The following is a 25633-nucleotide window of genomic DNA, read 5'->3' on the forward strand; positions in this document are numbered from 1 at the left end:
CTGGAATCTTTATTGGTGCCCGTAGGTCTTACAGGCTCAAAGTCGTCTTCCAGGACATGATTGTAAATGCAATGATGTGTAACATCCACGTGAAAATTTATCGAGGAGCTGTGAATTTGTCATTCACACAAAACCATGGGAGGCTTTTTTAGTTAAAAAATGTAATCAGGGATCCATATTTGGACAATCATTTTGTAGATCAACATAAAATATTCTAACTGGTTCCATTTACTAATTTCAGTGCAAAGTAGTATTTTTCTCGTTTTTTTGCAGTATCATGTTTAGAATTCGCAATGACTAGAATGTGAAGAGCATTGGATGTGAAAGGTTGTAGTATGTTCCTGCAACAGTTTCTCATAAACACTTGAAATTGTTGCTCAGTCTCGTGGCACAGCATGGAATGGTGAAGGTAGAAAGTAACAATCACATTCACAGTGAAGGCAAAAGCCTATACTACCTTCCACCACTATTTACAGAATTATAAATAGTTTCTCTGTTTTGGTTTCTAGCTCAGCCACCAACATCTCAGTCAGTACACTCAGAATATTTAAGCCATAGGGTTTTTTGTTCTGTTTCTGTAGTTCATTAATTTTGCTTAGATTGAAAGTGTGTTCTACAACAGAGTTGGGAACAACCATTGCTTTATTTTGACAAATGTGTCATGTACACCTTTATTTGGCAGTGCTGCTGCATGCTCCCAAGTGCTTACTCCTTTATTTTGGCTTTAGAATGTATCTCATATTGAAAATTTCTTGTCGTATTTTATTCGTCAGTGTTAAAAAGAGATGGAGTGTGAGGAGAGGCTGAAGGAGGAGAAATACTTTGTTGTCAGAATGAATATTCGTGTTATTTTCTTCGTTGTAGAACAAGCAGTCATTCACTGGTTCATTTGTTGACAGATTCAGCTTTCATTCATTTATCCTTGGATTGCTTCTGTTACTCGTTGCACAATGCCTAAACCTTTGATACCTTTGCCTACAGATTTTTTTCCGCTCTAGTAACATCCAGCTGATTTTCCATTCATTCTGTGTTGCAGTATGCAATATTTGACGAAAACACTTTGTATCTGGGATGTGGAAAAAATGTGCAGTTCTCATACTGAGTAGAAGAAATTTTGGGAAGATTACACTTCCTATCACACCCTGTTGTATGATTGGATCATAGACTTGACTATATGTGACACCTAATTCTCCTTTCATACTGTCAAACAGTGTCTCTGCATTAACAGCAAAGCCTTGCTCTTCGATCACATTGTTGGGAGATGGACAGGCTATCATTTTAACTGCATAAAAGTAGTTCACAAATTTTCCATCCAGAGGGTCTTTCCAGAAATGATCAAACTGCTTTAGCTCATCACTGTATGTTAATTGCATCACACATTTGTAGAGAAATTCTGTTTGTGGGACTCATGCATTACTGTATAATGTGCCTACAGCAAACTTTATGCTCTTCACGGTATGCTGCTGGATATGATCATCTTCACTACATGATAATTCGGCGATCCATCTGGCCGCCATCTTCAGGTGCAATCACTGAGTGTAGTGAAGTGTAGTGAAGACGATCGTATCTGGAAGCATACCTGTGAAGAGCACAAACATGTAAGATTGTAGGAAAATCTATGGAATCACTACAGACAGCAAAGTTGACTTTTTTCCACAAATATTGAAAGGTGTTTATCCAGATGCTTGTGGCTCAAATTGGAGGTGGTACCAACCAGGTAACCGTGTATTCTTTAAATAAATGAACTCCCATGTACAAAACAGCTTTGAACATCTGATTACTTTACAAATGACTTAATGTGTTAAATATAACAATATAATGAAAAGATAAAAAATCTACTCACAAAGTGGCATGGGAACACACACACAAAAGGGTTTAACTTTTGCAAGCTTTCAGAGCCAGTGGCTCCTTCTTCTGGCAGAAGAGTTGAAGTGGAAGGAAAAGGGGTGAAGGAAAAGGACTGGAGAGGTTTAGGGGAAGGGGTATAGTTCATAAACATCACCCAGAACCTCCAGTCAGGGGAGACTTACCTCCTCTATTCCGATAATGTCCTGCTGCTCGCAGTCTGGCTGCAGCTGCCAGAGGTTGTGATCATGTGTGTGTGAGTTGCATTTGTGTGTGTGTGTGTGTGTGTGTGTGTGTGTGTGTGTGTGTGTGTCACTTTTGTTGTGCCTTTCTGCGATGCAGCATCTCCGCTATATAGTGTGTAGCAACTATCCTTTTCATTACATTGTTAGTCTATTTTGGATTTTACATTTTTAATGTGTGTAATATTTGACATTAAGCATTTAACTCTGAGTGCCAGGCAAACGTCATAAAAATTTACCCAAGAGGGGCATTAACAATTATTTACATTTTAAAAATCTGATCCACTTATAACATTGTAATTTATTATTTTGATATGTTTTATACAGTAGGTTTGTAAAAGTTCACCTTAACAGCAACAAACCATTAGCATTAATGTGGTCACCACAGCTGACCATCACCCCATTAAGCACAAGTTCGATAGTTGGTGGTTCAACTTTCGCGTAACTTTTAGTTTTCATGCTGTCTCTTGAAACAGTTCTTGCCTGCTCTCAAGCACAAAGGTACTTTGCGCACTGAACACATCCACACAGTTTGGACTGGTGTTTTTCTTGAACTGCAAACTGCACATCATCTGGATGATTAGTGAATGGGCTGATATTTATTGCTTTCATGGCAATATTTTTGTATGCGTGTGGCTTGGGTGCCTTTGTCTGAGATGATAAATTATTTTTTGTATGCAGAGGATGAAGCAGCAGCCACTGAAGCTATTGTTGGAGCCTACAAATTTTTTTATGAGTACAGCTCTCGACAAAAGTCTTTATTGGAGAACTGCTCCATTTCAGTCTTCTTGTGCATTATGAATCCATTTGTTACACTACAGTCTACAAAGTGAAAGAACAGACTCATCCACCATTTCTTGCTTTTTCTGACTCTAGTGTAGTCTGACTTCAGTCAGTCAAAATTATCCACATAGCTTATACTGGAATTGTAATCTTTCAACACTGGAGGGCAATTGATATTGGTTATTCTCGGTCTTTCGACCTGTGACACTGTGGATGCATCTGATGGAGCACATCACATAGAAAACATGTTGACTGCCCTGTTATCCTTCCCTCTATAGATAACTACACAATCATTGCTTATTCTGTAATCAAATACCCCTCTCTCAAGTTCATTTTCCTTCGTGAGTTTTGTCAGATTTTTCCTTCTGGGATTTATTTTTCCACAAGTGTACATACCATTTTATTTTGTTCTTGAGCTGAGAATATGATGTTAAATAATTGTCCATAAAGTGATATGATTCTTCCTATGAACAGTCACTGGTTAAATTTAGAACCACCTTTGAGCTTAACTCTACTACTGGAGACTACGAAACTTTTCCTGCAAAAATATCAATTATATGATGATGATTCATCACATAACATTCACACTTTGTACCCTCTCTTTATAGGTTTGTCTCTCATGCACTGTTTGAGAGATGATCTGCCTTTGAAGTTAACCAGTGTTTCATCAGTAGCAAGAAGCTGATGTCGTATGTAGCAATCTTGGAATTTCTTTTTCAAATTACCTAGCAACGAATGTAGTTGGTGTAGTTTGTCATAATTCTGACTGTTCCTGTCAGTGGCCACAGAATTATCATTGAGGTGCAAGTTAACCAGTAACCAATGACATCTTTTTACTAACATTAACTTTGGTTTATAACTTTCACAGAGGTCTGGATCAGTACTCTGGTAATCTCTGTAGCTAGGTTTTTTAGTGATTGCCATCTGAAGATTTATTCCAGTCAAAGTTTATATTTTGTGTTGGTTAAGGGGACAAAAGATTTGCCCTTCTGTGTTGCATACTAATTGGTTTGAAACAATATGTTGTTTATAAGTGTTTCATCAAAAAACATGCAAAATATGCCAACTGTCTTTAGGTTTAATTTGTGCTTTGCTTGTGGAACCACACAGTCTTGTCCAGTAAATAATGGCACTTGGTCAACACTTGTTTCTTGACTCCATTTTATCTTGACTGTTGGTGGTTCAGTGAGTGGCACTGCATTGTTTTCACTTGTCTCATCACTTTCATTGTTATCCTCAGAGTCACTACTGCTCAACAAATGACAGTAAAAAAGACTAGGACTGGATCATTGTCATCACTTTCATCACTTACCAACATTAGTTGTGTAAAGAAGAGCTACGGAGAGAAATGTACAACACTTCCGCATACAACACCAACAATGCATGGAATATCAGCCCGTGTCATAAATATGTGGCAAAAGTACTATACTGTGATTCTCCTGCCATCAGGTCAAAAATCTAGTCAACAAATTGTTGGTTTGTTGAGAGATATACTGCTGCTGAGCGGTAAACTGAAAAATACGTGGTCAGACACAGTGACCACTGCCTTTGCAAACTGTCTACATATGTATTAGGTTACAATGGTATCTGCCCTTGAAATACTTAGGTGAGAAAAAGATAGCAAATGATAGAAATTATGATTAAAACTTATTTTTGGAAGTTACTAACTGCTCTCATTTTTAAATAATGGATGAATAAATTCTGGATAATTGGCCTACTATGAATTACACTGTTCCTAACCCTAATACTTGCCTTACTTTGCCAAATCTTCAACGTAAGATTATACCTCTTGTCTTATGTTGTGTTGTATTGTATTGTATTGTATTGTATGGAACTGGGGACCGAGAAACGATGGTGAGGCTTTGTCCCTGCCTGGTTCATAACAGGCTACAGCAGTCCACTCACTCTACCGCCGCCCCACACCAAACCCAGGGTTATTGTGTGGTTCGGCCCCCAGTGGAAACACCCCCGGGAATGTAACACACCAGACGAGTGTAACCCCAATGTTTGCGTGGTAGAGTAATTATGGTGTACGCGTATGTGGAGAAAGTGTTTGTGCAGCAATCAACGACATAGTGTAACTGAGGTAAAATAAGGGGAACCAGCCCGCATTCGCAAAGGCAAATGGAAAACCGTCTTAAAAACCATCCACAGACTGGCTGGCACACCGGACCTCGACACTAATCCGCCAGGCGGATTCGTGCCAGGGACCGGCATGTCTTGCCGCCCGGAAAGCAGGCGGGCTTACACCTCTTAATGAGTAGATTACGACAGCATTTTAAATTTTCATAATTGAGTCAGTAATTGTATGTAATATAGAAAATCAAATTTTTGTTGTCCTTGGAAGGTGTTAGATAAGCAACCTGCACCTTGCACCATGTATCATAAACTGTGAACCAGGACAGCTATTTAGTAATACAGATGAAGCTAGAATGAAGACTGCTTGCAGCTGTTGCAAACATTTAATTCAGTGGACATTGGGGAGATATTTTACACAGGAATTTTTTCAAGTGAAACTTCACCTTATTTTCAAAATGGAAGCTGTTTGGTTGTCATAATGTTTTTAACCATTTTCAGTTCCTGAAGAGTATTTAATCCCAAAGAAACAATCTTTGCTAGTAATAAATTAGTCATTTTGAACATCCTGACGTTCCAACATGGAGCATTATTCAACTTTTCTGGATTCATAAATTTTTACATTATATTTTCAAAATTTGTGCAACATGTAGGAAACTGATCCATGACTGATTTTTCACTTTTTCCTCTGTCCTCAACTTCTTTTTTGCAGTTTCTTGCTATTCACAGGGAGGTGGTCTGCCATCTATAAATTACATTAAACATATTTGGTATAGCGAATATGTACAACCATCATCTGTAGAATGGAATGATGACAATGAAAATTTTTGCTGAACCGGGACTCGAACCCAGATTTCCCGCTTATCGTGTGAGTGGTTGCCTTCCCATTTAGCTATCCATGCACAGGGTGTATACCACTCGGGAGATCCGGGAAAAAACCCTGGAATTTTTTCATCCGGGAGAAAACCGGGAAAAACCCGGGATATTTTTAGAATTCCGGGAATTTTTCATTGTTTTAGTTTTCAGTTAAATTTTTGTAATTTTGACTGGTAAGAACCGATACTCTAACAATGGATATTACTGTATCCCGCTACTGCAGAATAATACTTCAACAATAAAACATATGAAAACTGGCAGAAGTAAAGCTGTGGGACCGGGCGTGAGTCGTGTTTCGGTAGCTCAGTTGGTAGAGCACTTGCCCGCGAAAGGCAAAGGTCCCGAGTTCGAGTCTCGGTCGGCGCACACAGTTTTAATCTGCCAGTAAGTTTTGTATCAGCGCACACTCCGCTGCAGAGTGAAAATCTCATTCTGGAATAAAACATAAACGAGAGAAAAAAACGAAAATAACTTAAATTGCAAAGGAAATGCGCCATATACAAGAACGACACACAGTGCTCATGCAAGCGTCTGCCAATTGAAAATGTGTCAAAGGCTTTAGGAAGACTATGCAGTGCTGCATAGCAACAAATTGCTTCTAATTAGCGTGAAGTCGCAACTGTTTGCATTCGATTTGTTTTAGCAGTTACGCGCGGGCTCATGTGCATGCGCAGTTGAGTCACGTTTGAGTAGTAGATTCTCCCGCTTCTGGCAACAGGAATGTGGCTGTTAGCTGTGCAAGCAGTCGCAACAAGCAGATAGATGCTACCAGGAAAATGCGGTGCCAAATTCATATTCTTGAGGAAAAAAACTTGCTTCACAAAGCACCTAGCATCCAGCGCACGTTTGCCTATCGATTATTCATATGATTTTGAAACGCTTCCCTGTGGTTTTTGAACATTTCGATCAAATTTTAAGTTGATTTCTGAATGAATCATAAGTTGAATTTTGAATGCATGCATAGTGTGCGTGATGTCTCTGTTAGGAGAATCCTCGTCGCATCTAGAAATAAACTTACCGCAGACAAAAGGTGACGGGGCTATACGAGCTGAGGGAGTAAAGCCGAACGGATGAATGCCAATCGGTGTCTGATTATGTGGTTGATTTGGTTTGCGAATGATCATTGTTGTTATAATTACTAGCAAAATCCATAGATTCAGACTACCAGAATGGAAATAAACGACTGACAGGAATAACAGGTGAGAAAAATTATGTATTATCTTCTAGGTGTATCCAAGAAAACGAAATTTTGACAGAAAATTTTTGGCCAGATTGCTACACTAATAAGGACCAATAGTACAGTCCCCGGCTAGCAGTGCGTAAGTTCTATTCTGGAAGTAACGCAGAAATCGTGTTGTATGAACACGTAATAACGCCTAACCGGAAAATAATCTTGGGATAACTAAACCTGTGATTCTGGCAGGCTTAGTGAAGTTAATCGGCGTACAAATTTTGACAGTGGCAGCAATAGCTACAGAGTTGGTGATGACAAGATTGTCCGTTAGAACGAGGAAGGAGAAGAAACGGGGACATCACACAAATTATGGAAGAATAAAACGATTCCAAACTTATATAAAAATTTCATAATACTACTTTTCGACCTCATGCTTGAGAAGCTGGTGCGTATGAATGAAATGTGAAACTATTTCCTAACATCAAGCAAAAAGCTTTTAGTATGCCTAATAGGCATTTGATATTGGTACTTATTGGATTATATTCTGTTGTGTTATAAAAATGGCCATTTGTGCCAAAACAGTCTCGTTTATTTGGTGTGTTTCAAAATAGCTGCCATATTAGAAAGGCCTATTTTGTTTTATCTAGCAGAGAGTGACAAAATGGACGTAATCAGATCGAGAAACCACACCAGTCTTGGATATTATTTGTATTAACAGCTTTTTCAGTATTAGATAGCGACATTTCGATTTTTCAGGTAGCAAAACGTTTGACGCACTTTGATGAGGTAATAGATTCTTTCGCAGAAAGGAAAGCACGCCATGTAAAGCTGTAGCAAGATTAGAGAGAAAAAAAATGTTAGGAGCTAAGGTTTGAAGAAATGTGTAATTTCGTGCTTATCTCTTGTCAGTATTGGTTTTATATATTCTATATTTAACTTTGTCACACCAAACAGCAAGTTATTAACTAATAGGCAATAAAGAGTTCAGATTTTCTGAAGAGTCCTTGTTCTCTTGATTACAAATAATCGCATCTGCTATTAATTGCGATTTTTTTTTTTTTTTTTTTTTTTTTTTTTTTTTTTTTTTTTTTTTAAAAAAAAGAGGGGCAGGCTGTCAAGCCGGCCGACTGGGAGCAGGAGAGGCACCACAGAAAATTTCAGTTTCCACTCTCCTGAATATAGTTTGGACGTGCGGTAGAAAAATGCTTTATGAAGAGGCGTGGCACTGCACTTTGGCATACTTAATACCAAATAATATATCATACATTTCCTCGAATACATATGTTTTATATGTCATACTTTCCAGAAAGATGTGCGCTACAAGATGTACATAATTTGAAAATTCAGTTTTTTTTTTTTTCAGTATTGACCCGGTTCGCAAATGTCGTAGATCCGGGGCTGATGCGCAGAGCAGTCTGAGATAGTGGGTAGTCTCCAAGTGACCCGTGTTTACATTTAGTGATTGTGCTGTTTCCCCTTCGTTTACTCACACGTGAAATGAAAACAAAATGGATATCTGTGGCCGGGAGCTATCAAGTGAATTAAAACACATTCACATAATTAAGGAAGGCTGAAATACACTCCTGGAAATGGAAAAAAGAACACATTGACACCGGTGTGTCAGACCCACCATACTTGCTCCGGACACTGCGAGAGGGCTGTACAAGCAATGATCAAACGCACGGCACAGCGGACACACCAGGAACCGCGGTGTTGGCCGTCGAATGGCGCTAGCTGCGCAGCATTTGTGCACCGCCGCCGTCAGTGTCAGCCAGTTTGCCGTGGCATACGGAGCTCCATCGCAGTCTTTAACACTGGTAGCATGCCGCGACAGTGTGGACGTGAACCGTATGTGCAGTTGACGGACTTTGAGCGAGGGCGTATAGTGGGCATGCGGGAGGCCGGGTGGACGTACCGCCGCATTGCTCAACACGTGGGGTGTGAGGTCTCCACAGTACATCGATGTTGTCGCCAGTGGTCGGCGGAAGGTGCACGTGCCCGTCGACCTGGGACCGGACCGCAGCGACGCACGGATGCACGCCAAGACCGTAGGATCCTACGCAGTGCCGTAGGGGACTGCACCGCCACTTCCCAGCAAATTAGGGACACTGTTGCTCCTGGGGTATCGGCGAGGACCACTCGCAACCGTCTCCATGAAGCTGGGCTACGGTCCCGCACACCGTTAGGCCGTCTTCCGCTCACGCCCCAACATCGTGCAGCCCGCCTCCAGTGGTGTCGCGACAGGCGTGAATGGAGGGACGAATGGAGACGTGTCGTCTTCAGCGATGAGAGTCGCTTCTGCCTTGGTGCCAATGATGGTCGTATGCGTGTTTGGCGCCGTGCAGGTGAGCGCCACAATCAGGACTGCATACGACCGAAGCACACAGGGCCAACACCCGGCATCATGGTGTGGGGAGCGATCTCCTACACTGGCCGTACACCACTGGTGATCGTCGAGGGGACACTGAATAGTGCACGGTACATCCAAACCGTCATCGAACCCATCGTTCTACCATTCCTAGACCGGCAAGGGAACTTGCTGTTCCAACAGGACAATGCACGTCCGCATGTATCCCGTGCCACCCAACGTGCTCTAGAAGGTGTAAGTCAACTACCCTGGCCAGCAAGATCTCCGGATCTGTCCCCCATTGAGCATGTTTGGGACTGGATGAAGCGTCGTCTCACGCGGTCTGCACGTCCAGCACGAACGCTGGTCCAACTGAGGCGCCAGGTGGAAATGGCATGGCAAGCCGTTCCACAGGACTACATCCAGCATCTCTACGATCGTCTCCATGGGAGAATAGCAGCCTGCATTGCTGCGAAAGGTGGATATACACTGTACTAGTGCCGACATTGTGCATGCTCTGTTGCCTGTGTCTATGTGCCTGTGGTTCTGTCAGTGTGATCATGTGATGTATCTGACCCCAGGAATGTGTCAATAAAGTTTCCCCTTCCTGGGACAATGAATTCACGGTGTTCTTATTTCAATTTCCAGGAGTGTATGTCATTAGTTTCAGATTTTATTTTATTTCCACCTTTCTGACAGTCGAGCATTAATCGCCTTGCGGCACAATGAAGTTATTTTTGTCTGTTTGCTAAAGAAATTTGACTTTGGTTAACCTTTTCCGGACAGGCAGTCAATGTATTTGAAACGAAATGTTTAATTCCACAGTACTGGCTTGTTTCAACTGTTTGCTGCATTTCAAGTGCACTTCTTCATTTTCCAGCACATATGGCATTATGCCATAATAAAGAACCAAACATGATATAATACAGTACTGGTGCTCCAAGAAAATTTGCATCCCGAAAACCACACTGAAAAGCTTAATATCAGGTCGAGATGTACTTCATTGAGAATCTGGACATATGAATGTGCCCTTTAAGTATGCCCTTTAAATGTGCACATTTTAATATGGTTCACGAAATTCTGATGCTCTTGCAGTATACTCTGATGTCTTGTTTCTTTTATGACATAGTGTATGATCTTTCAATGTTTTACACGTATGTACATACGGGCTTCCTACGTCATGGTAGCTGCGCAGGCGCGGTGTCAGCTGTTATCTGCGCACTGTGGCAACTGCTGAAACGAACCTATTTCTAATAGGTCGCGGGAAAATATTGCGAATAGTGATTTCAAAAACGTTAATTTCAAAGTAAATGTCCCTTTACGTAAGTTAAACTATGTGCAAGAATTGACCATGAATTTATTAAATCACAGAGCGTTTGACTCTCATTTAAAAATCAAATCTTTGATGACGAGCCATTTAGAAGAATTTCGAACCCTGGAGATGTCATTATTAAAAATGTTACTGGCACATTTGTGTGATATATCTTAAAGTGTAACACGCGCAAAAAAGATCCAGTGTATGCGAAAGCTTAGCTTCTCTTGCAGCTTGAGACCAATATTATATGTGAAAGCTTTGCTTTTCTTGTAGCAGCACTGTGTATATTAAATTAAACTATTAACTTTTCCTGTTTGGGTGTTTGTGCTACCTAACAGTGATGCTGTTGGCTGACTACATCACGTGTCCTATGCTCTTGAGTATCTGCTGTCATCGGCTGGCGAGATCACGTGACATGAGATACGAACGGCTCACAAAAGCGCATCGAAATCTCGATTTGATTCGGAAAGTAACATGTGGTGTTTGGTGGAATTCCAATGTATGCTTTCGTAGTACAAAAATACGCAGCATACATGTTGCAGCACATCAAAGATATTTCGAAAACATGTCTTTTTCCCTGAGTTTCGTTTTCTAAAGTGCCGGGAAATTGTAAGCCCGTGTATAAAACCATAACCATTCAAAAGATTGTTAAGGGAAAATATACTGTCACCCGGGAGAAAGTGTATTTTTAACCGGGAAATCCGGGAAAAATCCGGGAATTTTTTTTCCTTGTTCATGTATACACCCTGCATGCAAGACTCATGGCCAGACCCAAATTTCCGTATGTCATCAACCATGTGACAACAACTTGTACTCATGCATCTATTATGTATATTCCTGTACAGGTGAGACATATTGCTTGGAAGTCACTTGCCCAGTGTCGGTGGATAAATACGATATTGTACTGCCTGTGTTATTCTGAATTATGATGTAACGTTCCTTTGAACATGCATGCATGTCTGAAGGAACTTTGCACTGTAATTCAGAATAACACAGGCACTCCAATATCATATTTATCCACCAACACCGGGGAAGCAGCTTTCAAGTAAAATCTCTCTCTCTCGTGTACAGGAATATACATAATGGATGTACGAATGCGAGTTTTAGACACATGGTTGATGACATGTACGTTGGCATCTGGCTGAGTGTCAAGCATCAATAGCCAAATGATAACGTGACAGCTCGCGATAAGCAGGAAATTCAGGTTCGAGTCCCAGTCCTGCACAAATTTTCGTTGTTGTCATTCCATTCTACAGCTGATGGTTGCCCATATTCACAAGTACTTTATTATTTGTCATTCACACTTGTTTGAACAAGCTCAAATCGTCTGCGCCACCTAACCATTGTCTCACTTATGTACCAACCCACCCCCTCAAACGCGCCCCCCCCCCAACACCAACACACACACACACACACACACACACACACACACACACACACACACACACACACACAAAGAGAGAGAGCGAGAGAGAGAGAGAGAGAGAGAGAGAGAGAGAGAGAGAACAAAACTTCGTGGTGTGCGAGAAATGTAAGCAAGGAAGTCCTGGCATTGGACCAGGATCAATGATGTCATGTTCTCTTCATCAGCAAGAACAAGATTTCTTACACCGCACGACTCATAGAAGTGGGTAGAGGAGACCAGATACTACTGCATTTCTCAGATGTGCTGTTCTGTGGATTTAGCAGAGAGGAGAGTCCACCATGTTTTGAGTCAGTATCACATACAGATTTTGAATGCTGCTCATCACTACAATAGTAATTTGAGGGCTGCACAGTTTCAGGGGAAAATCCTCCAACATGTTGGTTTTTGCAGTCAACATTTTGTCACTGAGTTTGTCTTTCAAGACAGTACAATATGAGCACATCACACTCATCACATGAAAACCTTCCTTCAGGAGTCAGGAAAACTTATGAAATGGCCTGTGGCATCTGATGACATGCTGTGAACCTGACAGAGCTGTTTGGTACCAGTTGAAACTTACAATGCATCATCATAGGACCTCGGGAAGGCTGTTCTAGAAGAGAGCGTATGTTCGAGCATCATCATCTCAACCACCTTGTGTACTTAATGCCAAGGAGAATACAATCATGTTTCTATTTACAGAATGGAGACCTTATTTTCTGTTTACGTACATCCACAGTCCTACAATATTTTAGATATTGCTACATTTTGCACCTGGACTGCTATAAAATATTTTTATCCACAATCAAGAATTTGGCTTATTATGCCATTCTCAAGCGACATCTGTAACAGTATAAGATGCTTATAAACCAGTAACCACTTCAACTTTAAGCATACGTTATGTTCTCAACAAAAATATTGTTCTTAAGAATTATACCTCTTCCTTTATCACTGTAATGTGTCAATATACAGTTGTAAGCAGTTTTTTAAGCACACTGCTCTAGTGTTAAAATAGTCCACATGCATAAGACAAGAGTCATCATCATTTATTCAAACAAACCTAGCACGTCATTTATTGAGAAGATTGTTAAACTAGACGTATAAACACGAATTCATGCAAAGTGTTATAAACAGAGTGATTATTTCAATAATATCTTTCAAATTCATGTCATCTGCACACCAGGTGTGACATTTGACTACTAAAATTATAGAGACAGGTCACATCTGCAGAGTCACATATCTTTTTACATAATTTCAAGCACTGAAAATCCAGGCTGAAATAAAAACTGAAATGTGTAGATTGGTACTCACCACATACCCGGAAGTGTTGAGTGGCAGACAGGCACATGGAAAGAAGAGTGCTAGATATTATTATCAGCTATCAGAGTCCACCGTCAGATGTAGGCAAAACATACAAATCTTCACACATGCATAACGTGAAACATAAAACCACTGCCATCTGGGTGCTAAGGCATGTGTGTTTCATCTGCATCTGATGAAGCACTTAATCCGATAGTGTCCCACTCAAACCTCCCGGGTTTCAAGGACCCAGGTAAAAAAAAACCCGTAGGTACGACAATGAAAAATGCACCACATTGTAGAGCAGCTCAAAGGGTTTATATTCCCACGTCAGCAGAAGTGTCAAGTACCAGCGCCAGAGTGTAGCATGGTCGCAGGAAGTGGAAATGGCGACTCCACAGCTGTACATGCAAGCAGTAGTGTGGTTTGCAGAAACAAAATCGCAGATTACTGTGCAAAGAAATTATCTTGTGTATGAATGTGATTCACCTGATGTGAAAACAATTAAGGAATGGTATAGGAAGTTTCAGACAGCAGGAAGTGTTTCTGAAACATGCTGGCGGTGCTTGTCATGAAGTTTGAGAAGAGACAGTGGAGGACATCAGGCAAACATTTCTCAGAAGCTCACGTAAGTTAATTCATCAAGCATCTAGGCAACTTGGTGTACCTCGATCAACATTAAATTGAGTAGTTCACCAGCATCTTCGTCTGTGTGTTTACAAAGTGCAAATTCTGCAACATCTGACACCGAACGGCAAACCACGCAGACAACAATTTGCTGTGGACATGCTGCAGCGTATTGATATGGATGCCAGCTTCATGGAAAGATGTTTCTCAGATGAGGCAGCCTTTCATCTATCAGGAAGGGTTAATAGGCATAATATTTGGATTTCGGGTTTGAAAAATTAGCATGTTGTTATTGAACATGTTCGTGATAGCCCTAAAATAAATGTCTGGTGCGGGCTAATGCACGACAAGATTGTTGGACCTTTCTTCTTTGCGGAACAAACAGTGAATGGGTCAGTGTATCTGGACATGCTGGAGCAGTTTGTGTACGCTCAGATACAAGACTTGCAACCCAAAATCATTTTTTAACAAGATGGAGCTCTGCCGCGTTGGTCAACGGCCGTTCGCAAGTTCCTGAATAGTAAATTTCCCAATCGTTGGATCGGACACGGAGGACCCATTGCCTGGCGGCTGCGTTCACCTGACATTATGCCGCTTGATTTCTTCATGTGGGGATTCGTGAAGGACCGCGTGTATGCGACCAAAGTGGAGGATATTCCTACGCTGCGACATTGTATCAGTAATGCAATTGCAACAATAACAGAGGAATTCTTACAAAGAACTTGGCAAGAAACTGAATATAGACTCAAATTCTTTGTGCTACAAATGGTTCAGATGTAGAGGTTTATTGATGATAAATAAATAAATTCTTTGAGATGCTCTACAATGTGGTGCATTTTTCATTGTCGTATGTACTGTGGTTGTTCCTCCCCACCTCCTCCCCTTGGGTCTTTGAAATCAGGGAGGTTTGAGTGGGACACCCTGTATAGGCTGTCTTCTTTCAATGTGCCTGTCTGCCACTAAACCCCTGCTCTGTGTGCTGAGTAGCAACCTATCCATCTTACATAATTTCTTTGTTATGAGTTACATTAGTTAATTTTAACGTAAAATATTCTTTAAAATTATCATATTTCTTTGTTTCATTTTTGACAAAGTTTTTGTTTTACAAAGTTTATACAATTATTACCAGCATTCCTTGAATCTAAGCCCACACACATTCCCAGATACTGCAGCAATCCTCATATGTTGCAGTTATGCTGATAAATTATGACTGTATATTGATAATTGCATTGCACTTAATAAGAGCAAAAGGATCTCCACAGTTCTGAATGTATTCCTTTATCATAAAATTATTCTAATATTATCCATCTTAACGATTACAGGTAGCACTTGTGAATATAATCATTTTCTTTGTTGGGAACTTGACTCTATAAATGCGTAGCTGTGCACAACATTCCTCACATTTGTCTGTCAAATGTTAAATAAAAATAATGATATGAAATTAAGTATAACAGTATTGTTTTTCTTGTAATCTTAAATTATCTTCTCATTATTTGTATATTTATCATACATTCAGTGCAGGAAACAGACAAAAAACTGAAAAAATAGGGGGAAAACCAGAAAATTGACAGATTAAATATTTACACTTTGCAAAAGTTTGTTATTAAGTCATTGGGACAAGAATTCAGTGATAATAAAACCTCAGTATTTCTCTCTGAATATTTGTCGTTTTTTTCCTTTGACTATATTGCCAGTAATTTCAAGCTCAGTGCCGCAAGTCAGTAAATGCAGTTAAAATTAAAAAATGCCATTCTGTTGTATTTAGTTCCATAAATCATTTTGTATCGCAGTTAGCTGATTGTAGGAGACATATATGGGGACACCCACCCCCTCCCCCACTTAACAATTCTTTAGGTTACCTTTTATTATAATCCTCCTAACAAAGCAAGAGGTTCTTGAGAAAGCGGATCCCAATTTCTTGCTGTCATTGGCTATCAGGTAAAACCTCATGGTGACCAGCACTGCGAAGCTCAGCGTCCATTGAGAGAAGCTATACTATGTTATCACAGTATCATAGATTCTACTTCAAGCAGAAAAGTGACAAATGGTTTGATTTTTTAAAGAAAGTCAAAGCAAATACTACTGAAATAAAAATTTATAAATGTTTGCCTGAAATTGCTCAGGCAGGCAAGATGTCAGTGTTACAGTTGGTTTTTGTAACTCTGAAACATGCAGGGAATTCAGAACTTTTTGAACTGTTTATATTGCTCTGTGGGAAACGGAGAGATTCCAGTTTATAATTGTTTCAATTGAAATGAAAACACCAAGACTGAAGGCAGTACTAAAGGAATGTGCAAAATTATTTACAGACTATCTGCAATCGGACAGCTTCACAAAAATGGGTCATTGATGCAATTGCACCATAGGAAGTTCTGTGCTGAAATTACCTTAGAACATGTGCACATAGCTAAGGACGTGATTCATGGAGAAGTCTGGATGATGCTTTAACTAGCATTCATGTCCTGTCATATGGGTGGCAACAGTGTAACAGAACAAGATGCAGACTATTGTGGAATAAAATAACAGTTCTAAAATGTTTTATTTTAATAATGTTTACTTAGCTTGTTTCTTAACTTACTTAGCTTGTTTCTTAACTTTGGGCATTGGCACCAAATTTATTACCTATTTACGAGAATTGTAGTAAACTGCTGCTCTCTTTCAACCTGCTCTTATGTTCATGTATTTATTTTGGTTTTATAACTTCACCTCTTTGTAAAATGAAATATTACTACAGCATGCTAGTAATCAACTATAGTAATGTATGATAAGTAGCTCCATTTTATAACATAATTGTGTATTCAGAAGAATTTTATGGAACTGATGTTGGTTGTGAAAGTATATGGTGATACACGAGTTCATTATCTGCTCAGTCCTCCCTGAAACCATTCCAAATGTGTATTGGTAAATTAGAAATACCCTGTATTAATACATGCCAATTTTCAGTGTATTATATTTTGATTAAAATAACCTCATGATTGACGTTTCGGTATCAGCAAGTCAAGTGGTAGGAATCAGCTGCCATCGAATTGTAATTTATCTTTACTACCATGGAATCGCAGTGTTTCCTGGTTGGTAGTTATCTATAACTACATCTATACTCTCCAAACAACTGTGAAGTGCTTGTTAGAGGGTACATCCCATTGTCACAGTTGTTAGGATATTTTCCCATTCCATTAATGTGTGGAGCACAGGAAGAATGATTGCATAAATGTCTGTGCATGCTGTAATTAGTCTAATCTTGTCCTTGCACTTCCTATGGGAGCAGTATGTTGGGGGTTGTAATACAGTCCTAGATTCACTACTTAAAGGTAGTTGTAAAAACATTCTGGGTAGGTTTTCTCAAGATAGGGTGGCTGTTCAATTCTTTCAGCATCTTCTTGATTCTCCCCCATTGGTCAAAAAACCTATTACCACTCATGCTGCCCTTCTTCATATCCATTCAGTGTGCCCTATTATAGTCCCATTTGGTTTGAGCAAAATTGTAGGATGTAGGATATATGCTGACCTTCGTCAAGTGTGGCTGACTTTCTAGTGGCAACCTTCCCCCAACCCCCCTCGCCTCCACCTCAACACTGGATGGAATTTGGCAGGATAGAAATTGAAATTCTCTTCCAGCCATCCAGCTCCGTGTTTCCTGCGATTTTCCGAAATTGCTTAAAGCGGGCCACAACAGATTTCCTTGTTTGTCCTTTTCCAACTGGAGCTTGTGCTCTGTATCTAATAAGTTCATCATTGGTGGAGCATTAAATCCCATTCTTCTCCCTTTCTCCATTTTCAGATACGTAAACTGTGGGAAAACTTACCATTTGATATGCCTTTGTTTCTCATAAAAGAACTGTAGAAGTGCCATGAAAGAATTCAACCTGATCAGTTGCTATCAAAATATCCCTCTACAGACTGAGCTCTTTACATGTGAAATGTTATTTGTCACTCAGTTACATATTAGAAGACATTTTCATGCGGCTTTGCCTGCAGGTATGCAGGGTGGAAGTAGATCGTATTAATATGTGTGTTAGAGTGTAAGATTGCAGCTGTCACCAAAGGATGTCTTTTTTCATACGGTTTGCAGAACATTGCACTGAGCAGATTGTAATAATCACCAGTTCATATCAGTTCATGTGAAACATAATGTTTTGTTTGTTGGTAGTTTCGCTTACTTTCCTAATTAATTTAATTGTTGACAAATATTATGATTTAGTTTCTTATTAATTAATTAATTTTTTTTTCATTTATTAGCCTTATGAAGAGCAAGGAAAGGGATCAGTGGGAAGATCATGAAAAAGAATTTATTTTGAAACAACTTCTGGAAATTATACCTGTCTTTGATCTTTCAGATGAGGCAGGCAGGTACGTAATTTAGTTTATTTGTAAGCTACTTTGGTCTTCCATGACAAATTCATTTTAATGAACTAAATGTATCATAAAAAGGAATAAGAAACAATAATTGGTGCATAAGCTTCTGATTTGTTATTAGATTATTGTCCAGAAAACTAATCTTACGTGATGTTTTGTAGGGCTAACCTCAGGCAGCTTTTGTTAGATCTGCTCCTCAATGATGACGTTCAGGTGCCACTTGTGCCAGTTATTGTATCACTACTGTGTAGTGCAATCCCTGATACATTTATCAGACTTCAGACATTGGCTGAGATTGTGTCAGAAATGCATGAACCTCTTACAGTTGTTTGTTCAGAAATGTCAGTAGAAGAAAAACGGAAGATAGAAATAAAAGTAAGTAGTAGAAATAAAAGTAAGTAGGTCTTCTAACTTCTTCCTTTCTTTCCTCAGATGTTATTTCTGATTATGTAGTAGTGATGCATACTAATAATATTCCACTGTCTGTCTTACCCATTGTATTCCTGTAAATATGACTGTATAACAGCTGCTGGATATGTATTTTAAATATAATGGTCCTGGCAATATAATAATAAACCTACGCCCTCTCATGAGAGTAATGGTTCAGTTATATTATGTCTTCTGGATTGGTTTGTCATGTCAAGGCCACAGCTGAATTAATCCTCCACCATTCTCCCTCCATTTTCTTACAATTAAATCCTAAAATTTGAAGAAAGGGAGGGACAGTCATAAATTACGTCTGCACTTGCCCCTTTTAAAAGTGACAGTGCAGAGGGCATTAGAAGATTTTAAATATGTATGTTTATGTTGTTTAACTGTCCAAAATGTATTATCCAGTACAAGATTATGCCAGTTTTATTCTGTAAAGGTTTGAAAAGAGACATTCTTGCCCTGAATGTAAGATGATGTGTGAGCACCACCTTCTTTATCCTTTTTGTTACTTGAGACCCAGTGTGACTATTCTTGTGAATATACTGCATGCAAATGAAAGGAGACACTATTTCACAACTTTAAAGAAGTTATTCATTCATTGCATCCACCTCTATAGCTAAGGGGCCGGCACTGATTGCCTTGTCGATGACCCGTGTGTTCATTTCCTGGCATTGCCAGTGAGTTTCCCTAGGTGGTAGGACTGAAATGGCATTCACTCACTCATGATGCTATTTGAGGAGCTACTTGAATGAGAAGCTGTGGCTACGAAGTCGAAAAGCTGACTACAGCTGGAAGAGTAGTGTGGCAGCTCTATACCCTTCCATACCACATCCAAATGACACCATATGACAATGAATGACATAGCAGCTGGTTGGCATCTCACAGTCCACAGTACATGATGGTGTAGTTTCCATATTTTTTGTTTATTCATTGCAGTAGCGTTGCTGCATAGCATTTTAAGTATGAGATGTCTGTACAATAAGGCCTCCCGCTGCCCCGTGGAAAACACATTTATTTGCAATGAATCTTTGTTGGGAAGGCTGGACTTTCAGCAATTTTTTACAAAGTCACTTTCACTGTTGATGGACATTTGCATGTGCTATGCTATTTTTCATATGCCTTTGTCATAAAACTCTCCCGTTGTGTTGTGCAGATAGCGCTTGACCTCATTTTTCAATTCATCATTGGTCCAGAAATACATTCCATCCAGGTGTACTTGAACACAGGAAACAGATGAAAATCACTATTGGTAAGTCTGGGCTGTGTGTGCGGGGGTGGAGAGGTGGGGGGAGGGAGAGATGGGGATGGGGATGGGTATGGGTGAGGATGTCCCATCCGAATTGGCCCAAGAGGTCAGCTGTTGCATGGGCAGTCGAGATGAAAATGCGTACCATACATCAGCATTCCTCTCCTTCGGTTTTGAATGGCATGACACAGTTTTAACAAAGTCTCACAGTAGTGAGTGTTGTGCCAATAGACATAAATTGAGACAGCAAAACACCTTTTCTGTCCCAGAACATGCCGGCTGTCACTTTGATGGCAGAAAATATTTGTTTGAACTTTCAGAGCTTCGGAAAATTTGTATGCCGTCAATGACGAGACTTTCCTTAGTTTCAGGTGGTGTGTAGGATACCCAAGTTTCGTCGCCAGTGAAAACTGAATCCAAAAATTACTTGCGCTATATTGCTATTTATGTTCGTCAGTGAGCATTTTGGGGAGCCACCTCACTCTCACACATGGTAATAATGCAAATGTATGGTCAAAATTTTGTCAGTTATACTCGGACTTCAGGGATCCATTTGCACAGCTTGTGAACTGTCTCACTCAGATATCCAAGCATTTGTTTCTCCTCTTCTGCAACTGTTTTGCCTGAAACTGAAAGCTGGCCAGAATGCTGTTCATCGTAAACTCACTGACCCACTTTCGTGCATTTTTGACATCCATAGATTTTGTATAACAGAAGACGAATGGCACTGAAGATAGGACCCTTGGCTCCCAAAACACAGATCACTGCATGCAACTCTCACCTGGTGGGAGGAGTGAGGAGCTGCTTCATCGCGAACTGAGTGTTGTAGTGAGCTCGGGTTGTTGGGGATTTGAAAGGAATAGCATTGAAGACCCTTAGTTCATGGACCCACTTAGTATTTCACCCAACTTTGATAGTATAATAGTATATTTTGATAGTTTAGGAATAACGTATTACAATAAGTACAGATTGTCTTGCCATTTGTTAGACTTAAAAAAAAAATTGTTTATCACATGGCCCCAACTGAGTTTGTTAGTTGCACTGGGGTGAAATAACTGTGTGCATTATCAGATTTATTTCTACAACGCACGCTAGAAATATACGTTGATCTTAGATTTCTAAAGCATCAAACTAACTCTATATTTCTTTAAGGCACACACATCTGGCCTCATAAGCTGGCATGAAATAGCAATACAAGTACAAATTGGGTTACTTAAGTACGGGCTATAACAGGAACTAGTTATGTTCTGGCATACCAACAAGTGCCGGCACCAGGACGAAGATCGCAAGAGCAAAGAAGGCAGTGAGATGACGTCAGCCAATGTCCTGCTGACAAGGACTCTACCTATTGCCAGTCTTCTTATTTGTAATAAAAAGTATTTACTTGAATTGTTGTATAGCATTCCAAGAATGCAACATTCTTCAGGCACCCTATATGAGATGAGTGGGCAGGACCCCACAAGTTGCAGCAAGAAAATGAAAAGAGGATATTAAAAAAGCCTTGAGTGTTATCAGAAAACATTGTATTACAATTAAATATACCGTAGAGAATAAGAAACAGGAAAACTAGGTACCTAGATAGATGTTATGGAAGGAACAAATGGATGTACACTAAGGAGAGAAGACAGCTGGACACTGGATCAAGTGGTGTCATCTGTTAGCACAATATACAAAACAAGAAGCAGCAGCCAGAGCTGAAAGATACCTAGGAGAGCACAGCAAAGCAAAAATGACAGCAGTGAAACCCAGAACACCAATTGCTGCCTAGAAACATTTATTGGCTATAAACCCAAGCCACACACATGCATAGAACTAAGGATGCTATCTAACATGCCAGTGAACAAGACTGCAAGCAAAAATTGGTGCATATCAGGAGGCAACAATGAGTATGTGGAGAGCTACTAGCCAGTTTCATAAATCACTCACAGACATGGGCGTACCCGGCGGGGGAGGGGGGGCAGCTGCCCCCCCCCCCCCCCCCCCCCCCCCCCCGAAGATATTTGCTGTTTTTCACTAGTTTACTGTTTTATTTAATAAGAAATGCTGCATGTTTTCTCGGATTGTACAAGTGCATTCTTGTATTTAAAATGTTTATTAAAAGCAGTTTTTCACTGGTTTACTGTTTTATTTAATAAGAAGTGCTGTATGTTGTCTCAAGTCCTTGTTTTCCGAGACTAGTATGACCTGCCCCCCCTCCCCCAGTTCAGATCCTGGGTACGCCCTTGCTCACAGATGCAGAAATGGAAGGGAAAAGTCAGCCATAAATTACAGTCCATGATGAAAGATATTTGAAACAAGAAGAAGATAATAACAGGAGAAATAAAGAATGCAGCACAAAAATCTCTGGGAACACTACAAAGAGACACTGCCAAACCAGAAGGAATAAAGTCCATCGGGGAGATGGACATATCAGATCACAGAGGAGAGGGGGGAATGCTGGAAAGCAGGGAACGGGGGAAGAGTAGACAAACAACGATCCAGGAGACTATGAATCCAAATCAGACTAACACAAATTGGGGGGGGGGGGGGGGTGCAGCAGCATAAGATCATGATGAGAAGAAGAAATGGACTTGAAAGAATACGAGAAACAGCAGTAAAATATTGGAAGGAAACAAATTCGGAAACAGTATTTCTAGGAGTAAGGAAAATACAGAAAAGTCAACATAGGTTTACCCTAGAATTGAAGAAAGAAGACTGATCTGGAAGAGGCAGATATTATGGTGTGGCTCTATGTAGCAAGATTGAAATAAAACACCAGCAGAAACTGTATAAGAAAATTCGTAGAGAGAAGCAGTATTTGGAGAAATACTGAATGTGAAGAATTCTGCTCATGAGGAGAGTCTAGAATAGCTGTTCCCAGCCTTTGGGTCACAACCTACAAGTGGGTTCTGAGCAGCATTGCACTGGGCGGGCTATGAACTCTCGTTGAGAGTCAAAGACAGAAAAAATTATTGGTTGCTTCAAGGGTTTCACTTATCCATTGTCAGTCATGAAGGTCAGCAAGTACAGAATGAAATAAGAGTTGAAATGCCCTATTCGCTATCCTATACCACACACAAGGCTACAGTCAGTTCTGTAATATCAAAACCTGCCATGCTTTCTCTTTTTATTTTATTTTTAAGCAGAAAGAATACTTCAGAATAGGCTGTTAAGAAGAACTGCCAGTATCTTTTTCAACTACTGAAAATTACCAATATAAAGCTACCAACATGAGCTGTATAATTCAGTGTCTTTTCTTCCAATGATCCAAGAAAACCACATCTAGCTGAAAATGATGGGTCGTCAGCCATAAGCTTGTTCAGTTGAAGTGCCTTTCCTTTTACCAAAGCTCCAGAAATGGGATTCCTTTCTGTCTTGAGTGATCCACAAGAATAAGGTTTCATCAATGTTTTATATGAAGTCAGTCAATTTTTGATACTTGTGATGGCAGCAGAATTACAAACTAGAAGCATATAATTTTCTTAATCTTCTATTTCTTTTACTGTCGTAAAATGAGAGGTGGTGATAAAGGTGCAGGAGCATAGCTAATAAACACAAAAATTATGTTGTATTATGTGTGAAAAAGCTATCGAAACTGTCATTTTGACAGCTTCATTCGAAGCTCACGGTTTCGTTCTGTCTGAGAAGCGTGCTCATGGAACGCTAGATTTCTACTGTGTGTTGCTCATCGACACTTAGGGATCCTTCCAGATCAATGATGATGATGCGAAGAACATGTACAGTTTACAATATTGTCTGCAAATTCAGGTGAAGTTTCTGTTGGCTTCCAAAGTGGATTGCATGTAGCGCTCATTTTTGCAAAAGCACACTCAGTTAATTGTCATGCCATGGAAAAGCACTTGTTGAAATATTCTTTCCCTGTATCTAAAACACACAGACTATAATATTTGATAAAATGTGTCAACAATGGATAAAACTAATATCCAATGAATACAAAAGGCAATACAACTGATGTCTTTGGTAGTGGAGACTCTGGTGGTAAATCAAGCTCCCTTACTTGCATCATGCAAAATAAACTAGAAGAATGAAACCTACACTTCCACTTTCCTTCCCATATCACCCCCAACACTCTTATAATGAATTCGCCTTGAGGATCTGCAACTGCTTGTAGTGAGAGTAAATGAAAATGTTTGTATATATAAAACATTGTACCTGAATTTTCTGGACTTTTAGAGAAATGTGTTTTCTGTCAACATCATTGACTGCATTTGGAAAGTTATGTATGTTATATAAACCATTTACAGTATTTAGAAAATCGTCTTCAAAAAGGCTCTTGCATGTGGAGAGGCTGGAGGCAATCCCACATTTTCATAATTGACTCCACAATTCAAAATGGTTTTGAATCCTATTGTGAACGTCAGGACTATGTCTCAAAAAATTCTTCTGGTTTCTACGAACTTGAAGGAATTTTCGTTTCACCAGCTGACAACGACCCTTAAGAAATTACATTATTCCATTGAAAAAAGTCTGTAGTTACTCGTATTTCATAGCTATAAACAAGGGAGTTATGCACAGTAACCACATGTTTGCTATTATTTGCCAATATCTTGTTTACATATCTCAAATCCTTTATGAGAAAGGATGTTGCGAATATTTCAGTCTTGCTTTATTGTCTGTGGTTCATGGTGTGGGTTCCTGTAGTCATGTCCTAGTTCATGAACCACGGGCAACGTATGAGTGGCCAAGTAAGTGGTCCCGACACTCGGGATACCAGTTACTTTGGAATAAGGCTGGGCATCTCGGACATATTCTGAGGCGTGGTCACCTTTTTGCTCATACGGCACAGACTAACAAATCCATCGGTTAGTCCCTCAATTGTTTGGGGTAAAACTCAATGGGACTCGGGGCAAGTAAGGCTAGCAACCTGCTTCCCTGGTACTTTAAATACGATGCTGGCAACAATCAGAGCAAAATGCCTCGGATCTTTGGAGGTGACGGGAGTCCCACCTCTAACTGACAAACCAGGGACTCCTAAGATACGACTTGGCAAACAAATGGTAATGAGATGGGGAGCTATTAATATCAATGGGGGCTACTCTGGGAAGAAGGTAGAGCTGCCAGAGGCTGCAAGTAAGATGGGGCTGGACGTTTTAGCTGTTAGTGACATTCGGGTAAGGGGTGAGAAAGAAGAGGAAGTGGTAGAATACAAGGTCTACCTGTCAGGAGTCAAAGCAGGAATAGCACAATGGGGTGTAGGGCTTTACATCAGGAAAGAAATGGAACCCAGCGTAGTTGCAATAAGGTATGTAAACGAACGACTGATGTGGATAGATTTGACAGTGTCTAGCAAGAAAATTAGGATTGTGTCAGCATATTCGCACTGTGAAGGGACAGATCAAGATAAGATGGATAGTTTTTATGAGGCACTCAGTGATATAGTTGTTAGAGTAAAGGACAAGGACAGTGTTCTGCTCATGGGTTATTTTAATGCCAGGATTGGAAATCGAACAGAAGGCTATGAAAAGGTTATGGGTAAATTTGGAGAGGATATGGAGGCCAACAGGAACGGGAAACAACTCTTGGATTTCTGTGCCAGTATGGGCTTAGTAATCACAAACTCCTTTTTTAAACATACGAACATTCACCGGTATACTTGGGAAGGCAGGGGAACCA

The 25633-nt window shown here is 40.0% G+C and overlaps 1 protein-coding gene across 1 annotated transcript in view; it reads left to right on the forward strand.

Moving 5' to 3' along the window:
• Positions 1–25633, forward strand: part of LOC126251849 (condensin complex subunit 3) — a 217772-nt gene that overhangs the window by 68218 nt on the left and 123921 nt on the right. The window contains exons 8-9 of the mRNA XM_049952524.1: positions 18226–18336; positions 18504–18717. Coding sequence (XP_049808481.1) covers positions 18226–18336; positions 18504–18717 — 325 coding nt within the window. The remainder of the gene's footprint in view (positions 1–18225; positions 18337–18503; positions 18718–25633) is intronic.

This window comes from Schistocerca nitens, chromosome 4 (assembly GCF_023898315.1).
Source record: "Schistocerca nitens isolate TAMUIC-IGC-003100 chromosome 4, iqSchNite1.1, whole genome shotgun sequence".
In the NCBI taxonomy this organism is placed as follows: Eukaryota; Metazoa; Arthropoda; class Insecta; order Orthoptera; family Acrididae; genus Schistocerca; species Schistocerca nitens.